The sequence below is a fragment of the Nicotiana tabacum genome, chromosome 3 (assembly GCF_000715075.1).
Source record: "Nicotiana tabacum cultivar K326 chromosome 3, ASM71507v2, whole genome shotgun sequence".
Classification (NCBI taxonomy): domain Eukaryota; kingdom Viridiplantae; phylum Streptophyta; class Magnoliopsida; order Solanales; family Solanaceae; genus Nicotiana; species Nicotiana tabacum.
Genome location: NC_134082.1, coordinates 198747529 through 198766674, shown reverse-complemented (window position 1 = coordinate 198766674; position 19146 = coordinate 198747529). Strand labels below are relative to the sequence as shown.

Here is a 19146-nt window from a genome sequence, read left to right as displayed (position 1 = left end):
TGTCTCACTGGACTGAAGGCTGGCTCCTGCGCTACTGCTGCTGTCCAAGAGCTGGATCCGTGCAAAAGAGCACAGAGTATAGTATCGGCACAACCGACCCCATGTGCTGGTAAGTGTCCAGCCTAACCTCGGCGAAGTAGTGACGAGGCTAGGACCAGACTCCAAATAACCCTGTGCAGTTCATATATATATATATATATATATACAGCAGAAAAGAGATACAGAAATTACCAGTCAATGTGGGAGGGGGAAACATGCTGTGGGGGAGATAATAATTCCGAATAGAAAGGCATCAAGTAAGGAAAGAATCAACATAACTAGAATGTCAATAAGGAAGCAGAAATCAACAATTTGCATAACATCACCCTTCTTGCTTTTACTCTCGTTCTCACCAAAGCAATACACGGCATCACCCTTCGTGCTTTACGCTCTTCCTCACCCAAACAACAATCACAAGGCAAATAGGGTAAGGGAATCTAAAATCTCGAAGTAAATCAAATAACAACAGGTAGTAAAAGAAACAACATAACTCGGATATCAATAAAAGAATCAGAAATCAACAAATGCATGGCATCACCCTTCGTGCTTTTACTCTCGTCCTCACCAAATCAATCGTATCATAATAATGTGCACGACATCACCCTTTCGTGCTTTTACTCTCTTTTCTCACAATATAGTCAATGAATATCGGTACGGAATGGTACATCGTACGGCGCAACATCACCCTTCGTTCTTTACACTCTTTTCTTACAATAGCAAACAATGCACGGTATCACCCTTCGTGCTTTATCGCTCTTCCTCACCCAAACAAACAATCACAAACAAGGGGCAAGGGATTAAACAAGTAATAATAATAGAAATCCGGCAAGGGAATACAATTAAACAACTAAATCCCGGCAAGGGAACAATATTAATAAATCTCAACATCCCGGCAAGGGAGATAATCAACAAAGCAACAAGCATCCCAGCAAGGGAACAATTCAATATCTCTTTCTCTTTCTTTCACTTCTTACTTTATAACTCACTTAACCACTTGAGCCAATGCTCCAAAGGGTTCAATTATCTCATATACTTTCACAATTCGTATTACCACTCGAGCCAATGCTCTTCGAAGTTCAAAGATCACAATTTCTTTCACATTCTCTTTACAACATATAGAAATCATCATTTACGCATGAAAGATACAACAAAATCAGAATATCGGCAAAATAAGGACTCACGGGCATGCTAGACACCAACGTATAGATACTCGTCACCATGCCTATACGTCGTACTCGACAATTAGCAAGTAGCAATTAAGACTCAACTCCTAATCCCTCAAGCTAAGGTTAGACCAAACACTTACCTCAACTTCCATGGCTAAATCAATCCTCAATTACCGCTTTCCCTCTCGAATTCGGCTCCAAATCGATTGTATCTATACAATAATGACTTCAATACATCAATAAATGCTAAACAATGTGAACCCAATGCCTAATTATAGCTTTCCAAGCATTCTTCCCAAGGCCTCTTGAATTTCATATTTAAGCTTTCCGACTCAAAACACGAGGTTCAGACCAAAATCATATCACACATTCGCCCACGAGCCCAAATATATAATTTGTTTTCAAATCTGGCCCCAAAACGAGGTCTAAATCAAGAAAAAACAATCAAAAGCCCTAACTCTACCCAATTCTCCAATTCCTACCCTTAATTACATGTTTTAGGCTTAGGATTTCAATAGATATTGATGGAAACGGAAGAAAATAAGCTAAGAATTACTAACCCAAGAAGTTTTGATGAAGAATTGCTTCAATGATCGCCCAAGAGCTTGGAGAAGAAAAGTTTTGTGAAATTTTTGGTGAATCCCGTAATGACACTGTTCTGGAATTTTAAAATTTAACTGGGCGAAATTACTCATTGCGTTCACGACAGGCTGGTCGCGTTCGCGATGAGTAACATTTAGCGGTCCATCGCGATAGTGAGAAGAGGAACACGAACGCGGAAAGTAAAAATGTTCTGGCCCAGAAATTGTTCTATGCGAACGCGTTGGCCATCACGCGAACGCGAAGAGGGAATCCTGCAAGGCTACGTGAACGCGAGTATATGCACGTGAACGCGATGAGGAAAAGAAGACTCAACCCTCAGCTTCAAATAACACTACGCGAACGCGAGGGCTGGGATGCGAAGCGAAGAAAGAAAATTTAAAGCTTCGCGAACGCGGGAGATGGGACGCGAACGCGAAGAAGGAATGGGGTCTGCAACAGCTGAAGCAAAATCTGCAATTTTCATAATTCCAAAACCACTCCGAAACACTCCCGAGCCCTCGGGGCTCCTAACCAAACACATGCACTAACTCAACAACATCCTACGAACTTAACCGTGCGATCAAATCGCCAAAATAACATCAAAATAATGAATCAAACCTCAAAATCAAGAGTTTTTCTTCAAACTTCATTAAGTTTCAAATTTAGAACTTTAAGCCCAAAACACGACAAATGACGTCCGATTTTAACCAAACTTCACAGAAACATCTTGAATCATATGTAAGACCTGTACCGGACGCCGGAACCAAAATACGGGCCCGATACCAACACGTTCTAATCAATTTTCATTTAAATTTTCCTTAACAAATTTCAGAAAAATAATTTTACTCAAAAATTTATTTCTCGGACTTGGGACCTCGGAATTCGATTCGGGGTATACGCCCAAGTCCCATATTTTCCTACGGACCCTCCGGGACCGTCAAATTACGTGTCCGGGTCCGTTTATCAAAAATGTTGACCGAAGTCAAAGTTATTCATTTTAACATCAAAATTTCACATTTAAGCTTTCCGGCTACGCGACCGGACTACGCATGCAAATCGAGGCGACTCTAAATGAGGTTTTCAAGGCCTCGAAAGCACAGAATAGATTAGAAAACAGGTGATGACCCTTTGGGTCGTCACAAAGACAAAAAGTATAATTAAAGTTCATATGTAGACAATTTTTATTAAAACTCATCCGTTTATAGTGAAATAAATTAATATTTCATAACAAAAGAAATAATGACATAGAAAATAAGATAAAAGAAAATAAATATTGAAAAAATGTTAGAAAGATCTAAAACGAATGTGTCCTATATATTATCTGCAATAGAAAAGTTACTCCCTCCGGTACAATAGTAATAAAATTATCACTACGAGAATTGAGAAAATGTTAGTTTTTTTACATGTAGTGTTTCTTAATTAATATCCGACGATTATCTATAATTATTTAGAAGGTTTAAATGTTAAGGTTATTTACATATAATTCAAATAGCTCAGATATTTAACATGGTTAATGTCAAATATCAAAATGGAGTAAAAAAATTCGCTAGCTAAAGAATTTTTTATATTTTTAGATAGCCAACTAAAATGAGTTTTGAATTAAGAATGATATTTTCAATTACATTATTATAAAAATAATTATTATTGAAAAATAATGTTTTAGAAATTGAAATTTTAAGAAAGAAATATTTTTTAAGAGATATCAACACACCAAAAAAAAGTTCAAGTAGTAGTAAAAGAGTTAAGTTTTATCTAAAGAGTCATTCATTGTTTCAACATTTGATTGTTTTGCCATAAATATGAGTTATTATTTTGCTTTCTCACTATTTTTAGGATCCAATGACATCGGCAAGAATGATATAAAAAATAGAAGAAATTGTTAATTTTTTTACATGTATTTAATATCCAATTTATCTATATTTACTGAGAAACTGTCAATTTTAAGATTATTTACATATAATCCAAATAACTTAAATATTTGACATGATTAGTGTCCGCGCATCCGCGCGGGTACTAATACTAGTATTATACTAAAAGGAGATTAGTGAAGCGTGTGATTAAGCCATGTGGCAAGCTAAAAAGAATTCACTTGGCAATTTTAAGACAACATTAATAATTAGAAATTATAAGTGGAAACATAATTATTGGAAGTATTTTAATAAATTTTATACATAATCTAAATAGATATTAGACAAATCTAATCTATATATCTATATTTATATTTATATTTATATTTAATATCTATATTTATATTTATATTTAATATCTATATTTATATCTATATATTTATAACTAATGAAAATCCACCGCTAATTGATCAAGCTTTATAATTAATGGAAATCCACCGCTAATCTGAGCTTTAATTTGATGGATTCTATTTGTATAACATTAATAAAAGTTATTAATTGATATTCTTTTGTATCTAATTAATAATTGGATTTTTTGAATTGCATAAAGTGTCTCCGAATTGTATAACTAAGTAGTACTAAATATCTTTTCCTTTTTTTGTTTTTAGATTTCTTTATAATTTTGTATCTAGAGAATGTTTTATGTATAAATAAATAAGCTTTGTATATGATCTTATTTGGGTACAATATACATTATTGTAGCTATGTTTAATTAACTAAATGTCTTTTCTTTTTGAAGAAACATTCTCTATAATTTTGTATCTAGAGAATATTTTGTATATAACCAAATAAGCTTTGTATTTGATCTTATTTGGGTACAATATACATTACTGTAGGTACTTTTAATTAAATTTTTATGTATAATTCAGTTATGGTCGGTATCCTTTTTTGAGAAAAAATTAATTAAATTTTTGTTTTGTATCTTATTTTAAGTTGAAATAATAATTTTTTATTTAGTACAAGCTTTGAATCTAACATTATTTGTGTACAATATACATTACTATTAGTATTTTTAATTAAATATTGTGTATTAGTCAGTTATGGTAGGTATCTCTTTTCGAGAAAGAATCAATTAAATTTAATTTTGTATCTTACACATTAATTTTAAGTTGAAATAATAATTCCTTAATTTGTTGGATTCTATTTGTATAACATTAATAAAAGTTATTAATTGATATTCTTTTGTATCAAATTAATAATTGAATTTTTTGAATTGCATAAAGTGCCACCGAATTGTATAACTAAATAGTACTAAATATCTTTTCCTTTGAAGGAACATTCTCTCGAATTTTGTATCTAATTATTAATTGATTTTTTTGTTATAGAATTCCTGGAGCTGTCACTGAGTTATATAAGGAAATAATATTAAATACTTTTTCCTTTTAAACATTCTCCAAAATTATTTATCTAATCTAATTAATAATTATAAACTGCATAAAGTGATGTCATCGATTAATATAAGAAAATATTACTAAATATCTTTTCCTTTTGAAGAAATATTCTCTAGAATTTTTCCCTGATCAATAATTAATTACTTTTTATGAATGGTATATTAGAACTATGACTGATTATATAAGGAAATAAAATTAATACTTTTTCCTTTTTATGAATGGTATATTAGAACTATGACTGATTATATAAGGAAATAAAATTAATACTTTTTCCTTTTGAACATTCTCCAGATTTGTGTATTTACTTAATAGTTGATTTTTTTAACGAATTGCATATTAGAGATGTCGCTCATTTATCTAAGAAATTAGTATTAAATATTTTTTTTCCTTTTGCAAAACCTTCAAAATTATGTATTTACTTAATAATTATTTTTTATATATTGCATATTAGAGTTGGCACTGATCTTTATAAGGAAATACTATTAAGAATCTCTTTTAATTAGGGTTTTGCTGCTTATAGTTTTTAATATATTAATCATATGACCTACTACAAAATACCTTACGTATAGTTCATTATAAACAAACCTACAATCAATTAGAAATTACAAAATATGGTTGCAACCATTAACTATATTAGTGAAATATCGAGTATCAAAATGGGTTGGAATTGTTAGATATGGCACGTTCCATATCGTGATAAATTAGACAGCCCCTTGAATTACTTATTCAGGATGAAAAGGTGCATACATTTTTAAGTGCTATTAAACTTTTCCATTACCATGTAATGTGGATATTCAAGTTGTTTTGTATTTTCTTCAACTTATGCGTATATTTAATCCACATTAATTATGGTTTTGTTAGGGTATAGATAGAGATTTATTATGATTTCATTTACAATTTGAACGGGTGTTAGGTAATATAAATTTATCATTGACAATTTATTTTTCTTTATGATTTTATGTAAGAAATCTTCATATGTGATTGAATACAAGTGGCCAGCCCTCTTCTCCGGCTGGTCAGCCCCCTCCCATCATCGCCCAGCCCTCCACGACTACTAACAACAATCCTCAGCCCTTAAACTGCTCTAAAATCCTTAAACCATCAACTGTGAACGGTGCCATACAGGAACGTGTTTCCTCTGTCGAACCAATTCCATTGCGTCGAGCAGCTTTTGTCAATGGACAACCAATGGTAAAGTTTACGGAGGCAGAAGTTGATAGAATGAACGTGATTGAATGTCTCCAATATGCTGTGGTTGGAAAATTTGCGTATGGATGGCCAGATTTGAACGAGATTCATTGCATTGTTCCATTACAATATGGAATTAAGGGAGAGTGTAGCATTGGTTACTTAAGAGACAGGAATATCCTTATACGTATGACTTTGTGGCAGGACTTTGTTGATTTTTCTTCTAAAGGTGCTCAATATGTCAAAGACAAGAATGGACATGAATATCAAATCCGACCTCATATATGATGTGAAATTTAAGGCAGGAGAGGAGACTCCAATGGCTATGGCTTGGATTTCCTTTCCAGGTTTGTTACCTACTTATTTTGTGAAGGAGTGTCTTTTTTCTCTTGCTTCAGCTATTGGAAAGCCTTTACACTTGGATATGGATACAATCAATAAGACTAGACCTAGTTGTGCTAGGGTCAAAGTTCTCGTCGACTTGTTAGCTGATCATCTTAAGAAGGTGAGAATGGACATTGTTAATGAAGCTTCAGGTGAAATAAGAACTGAATGGGTTAGCATCAAGTATGATATGTTGCCCAAATATTGTAAGGAATGCAGATTACAAGGGCATGATGAATTTTAATGCTAGAGAATTCATCCGAAATTATCTCCTTATGATCAAGGCAAGCAGACTGTGGAAAGTAGCAAGGAGCAGTCTAAGGTTCACCATAATCAACCTTTGATGATTCTATCAAGTGGGAGAGTAGTAGGTAATGTGAATCCAGTTGGGGAGCAATGGAAGGAAGTGAGGGACAATCGTGTGAAGAAGAATGGAAATCAAGTTGTTACAGGGAAAGAAATAGTTCCAGTTGATCAAGGTAATGGGCAGCAGGTACAAAGATCTGTTAATTTGATTCAAAATGATGGTGCATCAATGCAGGAAATTGGGCCAGCTAATGGTAATAGTCAGCAAAGCAATGATAATGGAAGAAGGCAAATTGTTCCAGTTAATGCAGACCAACAAATTCAAACAGCAAACAAGTTTGCAGCATTACAAGTGGAAGAACAAAATAATGAAGGTAATCAATTAGTAGTGGTGAAGGATACTGTTGTGCAGAAATTACCTGTCCACAAGGAGTTAAATCCAGCTGCTGCAGTTTTTACTCCTAAGTCTACTGGAGTAGCATCATCAAAGAGAGGCAATGAAACTAATTCTAATGAGGGAGGAAGTATAGTTAAGGCAGCAACAAATAGAGTTAAAGAATCTACAGCTCAATAGGTACATAGAATTTTCCCAATCACAAATGTTACCACAAATCAGTCTTGCCAAGAAATCCCATTTCAATCTCTGGATACAAGTGTGATCCCTGAGCAAGAAAATCTAAAGGATAGTGTGGATTTTACTGGAGGTAGATTATGGTATCAACGGCACGAAGAAGAATCAGATGAAGGTGAATTCCTTGAAGGCCATGAAGATGTGGAAGAAGTACAAGACAAAGAGCCAGATGTGGAGGAACAAAGTTTGAATGGTAAAAGTGGTGGAATTGAAGGACAAAGTGCAGCTGAGGATAACAAGGTCAAGGATTCAGCAGAGCAGCCTCTTCAAGTTGAATAACCTACTAACTCTGAACCATCAGCTATTCCTATTAATAATCCTAGCCTTGTAGAGATGAATGAGCCTATAGAACAGGTTAGAGATACAGGGGATCCATGGGATTCAGGGGAGGAAGTGCAACAGCAACAATTTGAAGGAATTCAGAAAGATTCAAAGAAGCAGCAGAAAGCAGGCCAGGGTAACCCAGGTGATGAATCAGCAGCCATTACACAGATTCAAGATGTCATCAGCTGTCCTAATCTACAGGTCATAACTGAGGTGAAGCAAAAGAAAAATAATTATAAGAGTCTGATTCCTAAACCTATCCATAACCACATGGTTACTCAAGAAAATAATGCAGAAGAAGAGCATGTACAAGGGACAAAAGGGAGAGATATGGATGTAGAATCCACTACCCAGAATTTCATCAATGTTGCTAGGCAAGGGTCACATCTCTCCTAGACAAATAGAGATTGGGAAATCAGCAGGAAGGGGGAAGAAAAAACAACCAAAGGACACTATTGGGGTGCAAGTCCTAGGAGTTCAAACAAGGAGAACCTTTTCTAAATCAGTTAATTAATGATGAATGCTCTCATTTGGAATATTAGGTCAGTTAATACAATGCAAGCTTTTGAAAGAGTAGTCACAATAGATAGACAGTACCAATTTGATTTCATTGCCTTGATGGAGCCTATGCAGCAGACTAGAACTGTGGACCAGTATAGGAGAAGGCTTGGGTTTAAGCAAGTAGTGGTTAATATATCTAACAAAATATGGATTTTCATAGATCAAAAATATGATTTTGATATCCTATTCAACATGGAGCAGCAGATTACCTTGAGAATGACTGATACTGATGATCATAAGGAGTTTAGTATTATCATGGTATATGCTAAATGTAATGCGACTGAGAGAATTGAGCTGTGGGACACATTATACTCATTAGCTACTGATATTTCTCTGCCATGGCTCGTGGGTGGAGACTCTAATGTGATATGGGATGAAGAAGAGAAATTTGGTGGCCTTCCAGTACATATTAACGAGATAGATGATTTCAGGCACGGTATTAATACGTGCAATCTTTTTGATATTGGGTTCAGAGGAAGAATTTTCACTTGGTGGAATGGGAGGGCTGAGGAGGATTGTATTTTCAAACGACTAGACAGATGCCTGGGCAACATGGAGCTCCAACAGCTTTGGCCAGGTTTGGAAATCAATCATCTATCCAAGATTGGTTCAGACCATAGCCTGATGCAACTTAAGTAATTCTAGTACTGGTCAAGTCAAAAAAGCTTTTAGATTTCTGAATCTATAGATTAAACATGATTCATTCTTGGAGGTCGTTAAGGAAAACTGGCAGGCATACTTTCACGCGAGCCCATATATCTTATTCAACCATAAGATGAAGAAATTGAAGAAGGCTTTAACGGTATAGAGCAGAGATACGTTTGGTGATATTTTTCAAAGGTTGGCTAGTTTGGAGGAAGTGGTCAAGGTACATGAGACTCAATTTGAATTAAATCCAACAGTTCAAAATTGCGAAAGACTCTAAATGGTGCAAGCTGAATTGACGAGTATGGGCATTAGAAGAGGATTTCTGGAAACAAAAGGCTGGTATGGTTTGGTTTAAAGATGAAGATATAAATACTAAGCTTTTTCATGCTCATGTAAATGGCAAAATAAGGAAACTACAGCTAAAAATAATTCAAGATAGAAATGGTAATTGGCTAGAGGAACAAGCAGATATAGCAGAAGAAGCTGTCCATTTTTTCCAGTAGCAATTCCATGAATCTAGTGTTCCAACAGATTTTACAATACTGGATCACATGCCTGTGATGATAAATGAGGAACAGAATAGTGAGCTCACAAGACAACCAACAATGGAGGAAGTCAAGAAGGCAGTATTTGGGCTGAATGTGGACAGTGCAGTGGACCTGATGGTTTCAATGGAAATTTTTTCCATGCTTGTTGGGAAATCATAGGTAAAGATATTCTAGAGATGGTAAAGGCCTTCTTCAATAGGCAGGATCTTCCTAAATTTGAGAGTCACACAAATTTAGTATTGTTACCAAAGAAGAAGGATGTGCAAACCTTCTCAGATTTGAGACCAATCAGTTTGAGAAATTTTTCAAACAAAATCATCTCGAGGGTGATACATGAGAGGTTGGTTGATATTCTTTCTAATGTTATTTCTTATGAGCAGGCTGGGTTTGTTAAAGGAAGGAGTATTGTTGAAAATGTGTTACTCACTCAGGAAATAATTACTGATATTAGATTGAGAACAAAAGCAGGTCCCAATGTAGTTCTAAAGCTGGATATGATGAAGGCGTATGGTAGACTTTCTTGGCTTTTTCTCACAAAGGTCCTGAGGAAGATGGGGTTCTCTGGAAGGTTTATTGGTTTGATCTTTAACATTGTGTCTAACAATTGGTATTCAGTTCTTGTTAATGGGCAACCACATGACTTTTTAAAGTCTTCTAGAGGAGTGAAGCAAGGTGATCCTTTGTCACCTACTTTATTTTTATTGGCTGCAGAGGCAATGTCAAGGGGGCTTAATGCATTACATCATAACTTGTATTTTTGTGGATTTGGTCTACCTAAATGGAGCCCTAAAATCAACCATCTTGCGTATGCTGATGACACAATTATATTCTCATTATCAGATGCCATTTCTCTAAGATTGATTATGGAAGTGTTAAATTTATATGAAGCAGCTTCATGCCAATTGATTAACAAATCCAAATCTGCTATCTTTGTCCATCACTCAACAAGTGATGAGGTTGTGAGGAAGATTGAGAGAGTTACTGGAATAGGGAAAAATGAGTTTCCATTCACTTATCTTGGCTGCCCTATCTTCTACTCAAGGAGAAGGATGAACTACTATGAGGGCTTAATCACTAAGGTAATGGACAGACTCCAATCCTGGAGAGGGAAACTATTATCTATTGGTGGTAGAGCTGTGCTGATCAATAGTGTTTTGAAAAGCATGCCTATTCACCTACTGTCTGCAGTGAACCCACCTACATATGTTATCAACAAGTTGCACAAACTTTTTGCGAGATTTTTTTGGAGCAGTTCCATAGAGGGTAGAGCTAGACACTGGGCTTCATGGGATACTCTTTGCTTACCTCAAGAAGAGGGATGAGTAGGATTTCGATCATTACATGACATGTCCAAGGCCCTCTTCTGTAAACTATGGTGGAATTTCAGGACCAAACCATCCTTGTGGAGAGCCTTCATGAGCCAGAAATATTGTAAAAAGATGAATGCCATTATTGTACCTTGGAGACATGATTCTCATGTATGGAGAAAGATGTTGGAATGTAGAGACCTTGTGGAGCATGAAATCCTTTGGAAATTGAAAATGGGATCATCCCTTTTTTGGTTTGACAATTGGACGGGGTTGGGATCTCTATATTTTGTAACACCTCCAGAATTTATAGTTGATGAGGCTATTCAAAATGTGAATGATGTAGTTACTGAAGGACAGTGGAATGAGGAGCAACTTAGGAAAATTCTTCCTGATGATTTAGCATCTCACATTCTGGATAGTATACCATGCCCAGCTTATTCAGAAGAACTGGACAAACCTGTGTGGAGGTTAGACACTAGAGGTCAATTCACAGTCAAGTCTGCCTGGGAGTATTTGCGAAGAAGAAAGGATCCAGCTATATCTTACACTAACATGTGGGTGAAAAGATTGCCTTTAAAATTTCCTTCTTTATGTGGAAGCTTTGGAAAGGGAAATTACCATTAGATGATGTAATAAGAAGGATGGGTTACTTAATGCCATCAAAATGCTGGTGTAGTGTATCTCCTAATGAAGAGACAATAAGCCATGTGTTATATCGTTCATACACTGCTTCAAGTGTGTGGACTTACTTCTTTTCTTATGCTGGATTATCTTTGGAGGGATTGAGTTTGCAACAGGCTATAGTGAAATACTGGACCTTGAAGGTGATTCCTAGACTGAAGCCAATATTTCTAGCACTGCCTAGTATCATTGTGTGGGAGTTTTGGAAAAGGAGGAATAGCAATAAATGTAGGGAGCCAGTGTCTACTAATAGGGTGGTGTATCAGGTATGCACGACTATTCAGTCACTTATCAAGATAAGAAAACCTGGGATAGCTAAGGTACCATATAGGTGGCCAGACATACTGAAAATGATGGAGAACTATACTCCCAAGCTGAAGTTCAGTAAGGTGTTATGGGAATTTCCAATGCAAGGTTGGACAAAAATAAACATTGATGGGGCATCGAGGGGTAACCCAGGAAGGAGTTCAATTGGTTTTTGCTTGAGGAATGAGCAAGGAGATTTGCTATATGCGTGTGGTAAGGAGATTTAGGAGGTGACAAATACACAGGCAAAAGCTAAGTCTATACTGGAGGCATTGAAACATAGTTTGGTTGATGGCATATCAAATATTTGGGTGCAAACAGACTCAATATTGCTCAAGAAGGTGATTGAAAGGGACTGGAAGCCACCTTGGATTATTGAGGAAGAAGTGATGGAGATAAGACATATGTTGAGCATATCCAATGGCAGAATAACACATATTTCGAGAGGGGAACAAATTAGCAGATCATTTGGCAAATTATGCTCTTGATCAAGGGTATATTGAATGCTATTCGTTCCATCAGCTGGACACACAAGGTAGGAGGCTATTGAATGGGGATAAATTGCAATGTCCATACTTGAGAGTAAAGGTAGCAAAGAATTAAGGTGCATGGAAGCAAGGATGAAGGATGTAATGGAGCCAATTTATGATCATCATGTACAAATCCTGTGGGAAGAGTACTTGGTGATGATGGTTTTATCTAACAAGTTTTTCTTTTTTGCAGGTCAAGTTGCTGCACCTATGGCTTGCCTGTTGATGGATATTCAGATGGTGGTATTAGTATTTTGCACTCAACCCATTGGAAGGAAGTCTAGGGCATGCATAGGTAAACTTTGCAAGCAGGACTCAATGATACTTAGACTATGCTTCAGCATCTGGTGTAATTAGAAAATCAGAATAACAATAGGAGATATTGGTCCCAGAATGTTTAAGCGAAATGGGCAATCTGGAGTAAAGGATATAGGGGATAGTAAGGTAGCCTCAATGGATATAGAGAGTTAGGCAATGCTGCGTGTAATTCTATTTGGTAGGAACATAGAAGAGGTAAAATTTAGGAGCCAATATCAGTGTTCAACACATGTAGGAAATAGGGCTGCTGATATAGCAGCAGCAGGAATTGCAGGCAAAGTATAGCAGCAACAAAAGAGAGTCTGGGGAGTAAGGGAATGGAGGGAGCGGTATAAGGATACAGGGAGTCAGGCAGTTCTTGATGTTCAGAGTATACAAGAGGCAGAAACAAGAAGTCAGGAGCAGGAGGAGGAACAAGAAGAAAAATGCAGAAATATGCAGCAACAGGAGTACTGGGAGGAAGTTGGTTGCATGCTATATGGTAACATTGAGGAAATTTGGAAAAGGAAAGCTGAAGGGGGATTCATGGGCAAATATAAGGGCAGTAGGATAGACAAAACAAGGAGGGGAGTTGTGGAAAAAATGAACAAGGCAGGGGTTTTAGTGAAGGATCTGGACAACTGCTATAGTCAATATCATCAAATCTTTCAGGAGGAGATGATAGTGACAAATATTTTCACTAACTTTGTTTTCTTTTTTGCAGGAAATGTTAGTGTACTCATGCCTTGCCCCCTATTACGATTTCAATGGGTGGTATTAGTACTATGTGCTCATTCCCTTGAAGACGGAAAAGGGGCATGCACAAGCATGAGATCTGTGAGTAGGATCTTAATGCATCATTGGGTGTTCAGCATGTGTAAGGGCAGCAATAGGGCATGTTGGCTTATAATACTAAGATGGATTATGTGGAGCTCGAGGATAGGTTTAGGGTTGGGGTCGAGGTTGAGTATATTGGTGAGGCGAATCTCAATGCTGCAGGTCTATACCAGATATCAGCTTTGTCTTCATACAAGGGCATCAAAAAGACACTTGATGGCAATACAAGATTTAGAAGGCAAAAGAAGCATAGTAAAGGAAGCTGGTTTTTAGGATATTAGTTGCAGGTTTTGGCAAAGATTTCTGGGTAACGGGGCTGTGTTATAGAATGTCTTCCAAATGTAGTACAGGTTTACAATAATACAGGAATTATGTAAGGCAAAAGCTTCAGCTAGAAACACAAAAACCAGTCAAGAAAGTGGTTTCCTAAACACCACAATAGAGCAGATATGGAGAAGACTTGTAACTTGGCACTTTGGACTACACTTAGCGGGCATTAATGGTTTAATTTGGACATACATATCAATACAAAATTGGAGATAGACACAGTATGGAGGAAATCATGCAAGGAACGTATCAAGAATCACCAGTAGATTGATCAACAATGAGGGCAGAATAGAGAGGAGAAGACAGATGTGGACAACAACAATGCAGCAGATGAATCACAAGTTCAGTTGCAGATGGTATGTAGCAGTCATTAGGAAACTTCTAGATACTTGGACACAAACCAGGACAATACAACACCAAGGAAAAGAGGTTATCATCTTCAGCACACTATCAGAAACACATGTGCAGATTCACAAGATTTATCTTGGCAATCAATGGCTAGTTCTGATGCAGCATTGGTTTAAATTTTCTAGTACACACTTTGTGATACCAAAGTTAAGTTCATTGTTTAACGTTGGTAATAGGAGGAATCTAATTAGCAAATTTTATTACTTTCATATCGTAAGACCTCCTAACAATGTATTCGGTTTTTTATTTTCTTTATATAAATAAAACTAACCCTAGGCACATCGCCTAGTGGATTGCTTAAAAAAAACTGGTGTTAGGTAATACAAATTTATCATTGAAAATCTATTTTCCTTTATGATTTTATGTGAGAAATCTGCATAATGTGATTGAATACATAAATAACTCAATATTTTAATTTACAAACAAGTTTATTTGTATTTCTTTGCATATTCAATGAAATTTGATGATTTTGTGAGTTTTTACTTTTATAGTTTGGTATTAACTATTGTTTTCTTATGTTAGTTTGTACAACTTTTACGCGTAATGCATAACAGAAAAGGATATTTTTTTTTTTGGCAGATTTTGAATTCAAACGGCTAAGCCATTAGTTAGAGAGTTATGATCAAATTTTGTCCATGCTGCCAAGATAAAAAATTTATTTGGGTATTGATGCATGTTTAGTAATACAATGTGTCATCCAGTTTTACTATTAGTGATAGTATACTCATGCCTATTGATGCTTAATATGTTGTGGGTTTTTACAAACAAAATAATGCATAATCTTTATATGACATGACCTCCTACTAACTTAATTTTTTTTTTAGGGAGATCGAATTTATGAAACTGTTGGATGGCCCGTTATATGTATCTTTAAAAGAAAAATACATGAAATGAGATTGTATGTGTAAGCATGTGATTTTTGCCCTATAAGAGAATTACTCCCAAAAAATCCAAAAATAAAATGATTTTCTTTGGTGTGCAATTTTGTGATATTTTGTGATATTTTGAATAATTATTTGTATTTGTCTGTGCGTGTTTATTTGATAAATTAATAAAAAATACAAAAATATGTCGCATTTTGCATGTAGGATTTAATTCTATAGTTGTTAGTAATTAAATTTGTTTTACAAAAATTAAAAAATTACAAAAATAAGCATCGTTTGCATTTTTAGCATTTAATGTCCAAATATACAATTTTATGCTTAATTAATACTTAATTGTGCGTTAATTGTTATTGGGAGTTAATTTGCGCTTTTATAACTTAATTTAATTCTTAATAATAGTTTAAGTATTTTTATAATTTAGTTTTAGAGAAATAAAAGAAGAAAAGAAAGCAAAAATATAAAGAAAGTCGGAATTAGGCCTCTTCTTCAATTTCAAGCCACAGGCCCAAAAATTGGCCCAATCTTCCCTACGACCCAGTCCATTTCGAACTGGGTCGACCCAGTCCATAACCCAAAAGACTCAAACCCCATTTGTCTTTCATTTTTACAAAACAAAAACAAAACAAAACAAAAAAAAAGAAAGGAAAACCCTAAAAAAGAGCTAAGGACCCCCCCCCCCATTTCTCCTTCTTCTTCCTCAAAACTCCAAAGCACAACCATGGCTGCCCTCACCAACATCGACCACCCTCCACCATGAACACCCCGTCACACTCACACACACACGCACATCACCCTCACGACCCCGGCTCGACTAAACGACCCCAGCCCTATTCGCCATTAATGAAGCTCGTCGAGCTCAAGTTTGAGCTAAGATTGCCATGGCTGCCTGCTTCTCCACCATGCTGCTGTTGCGACTGTTTCTTCCAAGCTTCGTCGACACTGCTATCGCGGCTGTTCTGCCGGTCTCGTCGAGTTGCCCGTCGTTGCTGCATCCTCGTCATTACTGCTGCGTTCGGCTCCCAGCTGCTACTGCTTCATGCAGTTTCTTCTTCCTCCGTCGCGCGTCTGCTTCTGCTGCTTCTCGACGGACTGCTGCTCGTCGCAGCAGTTGCTATTGTTTCGTTGTTGCTTCGTCTTCTTCGATTTGTCAAAGGTCGAGGGTTTTTCGTTGAGTCGAAGCCCGGACGGATTTGTTTACAATCGTTGTTCGTCGTTTCATTTCCGGTACACAACTGAAAAGCTGGTTATTGTAATTCGAAATATGAAGCGTGAATACATATGAAGAATGAAAATTTGAAGTTTTAATTTCGTTTTTTTTTTCTTTGTTCCTTTTGTTGATTGTATTTAAGCTATTTCATGAATTACTAAATAATAACTGGAATAAGAAAATAATATCATAAGTTAGTCTGTAATAAATCAGTTCGGCAAAATAGGTTAATTCACTAGTTATGAAGGCTTCAAGATTATAGGTTGATCATGAACAAGTAGCTAAATTTAGTTAAGACACGAATTTAAATTAAACATCGTAAATTAGGCATTAAGGCATGACTTGAGCTTAAGCAAGATTAAGAGAATGTTTAAGTCTAATAAACTTTCTAATAAGCTTTAGTAATTATGGTTAAATCTAGTTTCAAATGATTGTGAATAATTAATCTCAATAATTTTTTTTAAAAAAATAACAATGCTGAGTTTTAATCTAGCTATATTTGTTTATTTTGAATATTAGTTGTTGAATTTTTATTTTATTTATAATTTCGAAATTAGGAGTGAAATTCCTTTTTCATCAATATTTGTATTAATCAAGCAATTAGCATGTCATGTCTTCTTAAAATAATAAAAGCTAGTAATAAATTAGGATTTTCTTTCTTTATTTTAGACTCATTTTTATAGAAAAATGTAGTCGTTTTAAGATTTGTCCAAATAAATGAGATGAGCCTCGCTTAATGAAATGTATAGATTGCGGGGCCCTCAATAAATGTACATTTAATCGCTTAGAATTAGGGAGGAGCCGTTTTAGCAAATTTCACGGCCCTACCCAAAATAATGATACGCTAGACTCTTTAGGCGCGATTTAATTAATTTTACCTTCTTAAACTCGGATGCGCATTTCATGCGACCCAAATCTAAATCCTAAAACATCGAATAAAAATGTGTTCCGGATTGCGGGTGCATTTCATGTGACGTAATCCAAAGACATGTTTTAAACGATGTTCACAATTATTATTTTTTTTTAAAAAAAATAATAAATATAAAGTGGTAAAGAGTTAAAATTGGCACATCGGTTCATAATTGTATTAAAATCAGATAAATAAGCCAAATATGACAATTGAGCGACCGTGCTAGAACCACGGAACTCGGGAATGCCTAACACCTTCTCCCGGGTTAACAGAATTCCTTATCCGGATTTCTGGTTCGCGGACTGTAATATGGAGTCATTCTTTTCCTCGATTCGGGATTAAACTGGTGACTTGGGACACCCTAAATCTCCCAAGTGGCGACTCTGAAATAAATAAACAAATCCCGTTTCGACTGTCCTTTAATTGGAAAAAACTCCTTGTACCCTCGCGGGGGCGGAAAAGGAGGTGTGACAGCTCTGGCGACTCTGCTGGGGACTTAACCCAGAACCAGTGGTTCAGGGTTAGAAATTCGAGCTCATATAAATTGTTATATTTGGTTTTATCTGATTTTTACATGTTTGAGCCTAATGTGCTAAATGCTGCTTTTACCGCTTTGATATTACGTGAACTGTGTATAAACTGTGCCGAAACCCATCTCCTCTCTGAGTCTTCTAAATCATGAAGAAGGGTGTACTTCGTACGACTTCTTTTCTGTATAGTGTCAAATCCCAATTTAGAACGAGGTTCGGACAAGTTGCTAAGCCGGTGAAGCTTCTGTATTCCCGGTACGCTACCCCCTCGGCTCGAGCTGTCCGCTCGGGTAAGCCAGGTCTAGAACAAACACCCAGGTTCTGAACCTAGTATAACAAAGCCACATGCCGGATCCCTAGTAGGAACGTTTGTTTGCATCACGTGCATCTGACTTTGGAGGCTCAACACAGGGGTTGGGTCTGTCTAGGACAGGTGCACCAAAAATGAAAATGACCATCCTGATGCATCTTACTTTTTACTACTTGCGCATTAATACGGACTTGTGTGTTGACTGACTTGTGAATATCAAGAATAATATTTTGAAAAAAAAAAAGAAATAGCGGTTAGGGAATTGATTGTTTATTTTGAAAAGAAAACAAATGCCCAAATACTGTCAAAACTCTGCCGAAATTTTGAGAAAATGAAAAAAATGTCATATTAGTTTGTTTTATTAAAAGCTAAGAAAAGAAAAAAAAAAGTCGTTGTTCTGTTTTTGTTTTTCAAAAATAAAAAAAATAGAAAAAATATATAGTTTGTCTTGCCATAAAAATGAAAATAAAAAAGAGTCTTATTTTTAAAATGGTTTTTTTATTATTTATTTGCTTATGAAAATGCAAAAAAAAAAAAAAAAAAGCCTTTCATTATTTGTCGCATATATATATATATATAAATCCGAAAAGTTTTTTTTTTATTTCCAAAAAAATATATATATCTTTATTGGTTGCAAAGAGTATTTGTCTTGCCAAGAAAATTCAAAGTAAAATTCCAAAAAAGATATGTCTTGCAAAAAAATAATTTAAATATCTTTATTTTCCATTGTTGATAAAACAAAAATAATAAAAATGTTTTCTTTTAAAAAAAAATCCGAAAATATTTTGATACTTCTTTCAAAATTGAAAAGAAAATTCAAAAATCAAAAAATATTTTTTAGAAGCATTTCTTTTATCAAAAGTAAAATTCCAAAAATATTTTTTTTCTTTAGAATAAAAAAAAAACAAATGGAAATTCAAAAAAAAAAAAAAAC

At 35.3% G+C, this 19146-nt stretch overlaps 1 protein-coding gene across 1 annotated transcript; it reads left to right on the top strand.

Annotated features, from left to right (window-relative positions):
• Positions 1 to 8473: 8473 nt before the first annotated feature.
• LOC142178556 (uncharacterized) lies at positions 8474 to 9834 on the top strand. The gene is made up of 2 exons (XM_075248337.1): positions 8474 to 9056; positions 9659 to 9834. The coding sequence occupies exons 1-2, from the start codon at positions 8474 to 8476 to the stop codon at positions 9832 to 9834; spliced, it is 759 nt and encodes a 252-aa protein (XP_075104438.1).
• Positions 9835 to 19146: the final 9312 nt, after the last annotated feature.

What these genes read in the sequence shown, in the direction of transcription:
- LOC142178556 (XM_075248337.1), top strand. Translation starts at nt 8,474, where the DNA reads ATGCAAGCTTTTGAAAGAGTAGTCACAATAGATAGACAGTACCAATTT. An exon ending in GCTCCAACAGCTTTGGCCAG is followed by an intron (nt 9,057 to 9,658) that starts GTTTGGAAATCA and finishes GTGTTCCAACAG; the next exon opens with ATTTTACAATACTGGATCAC.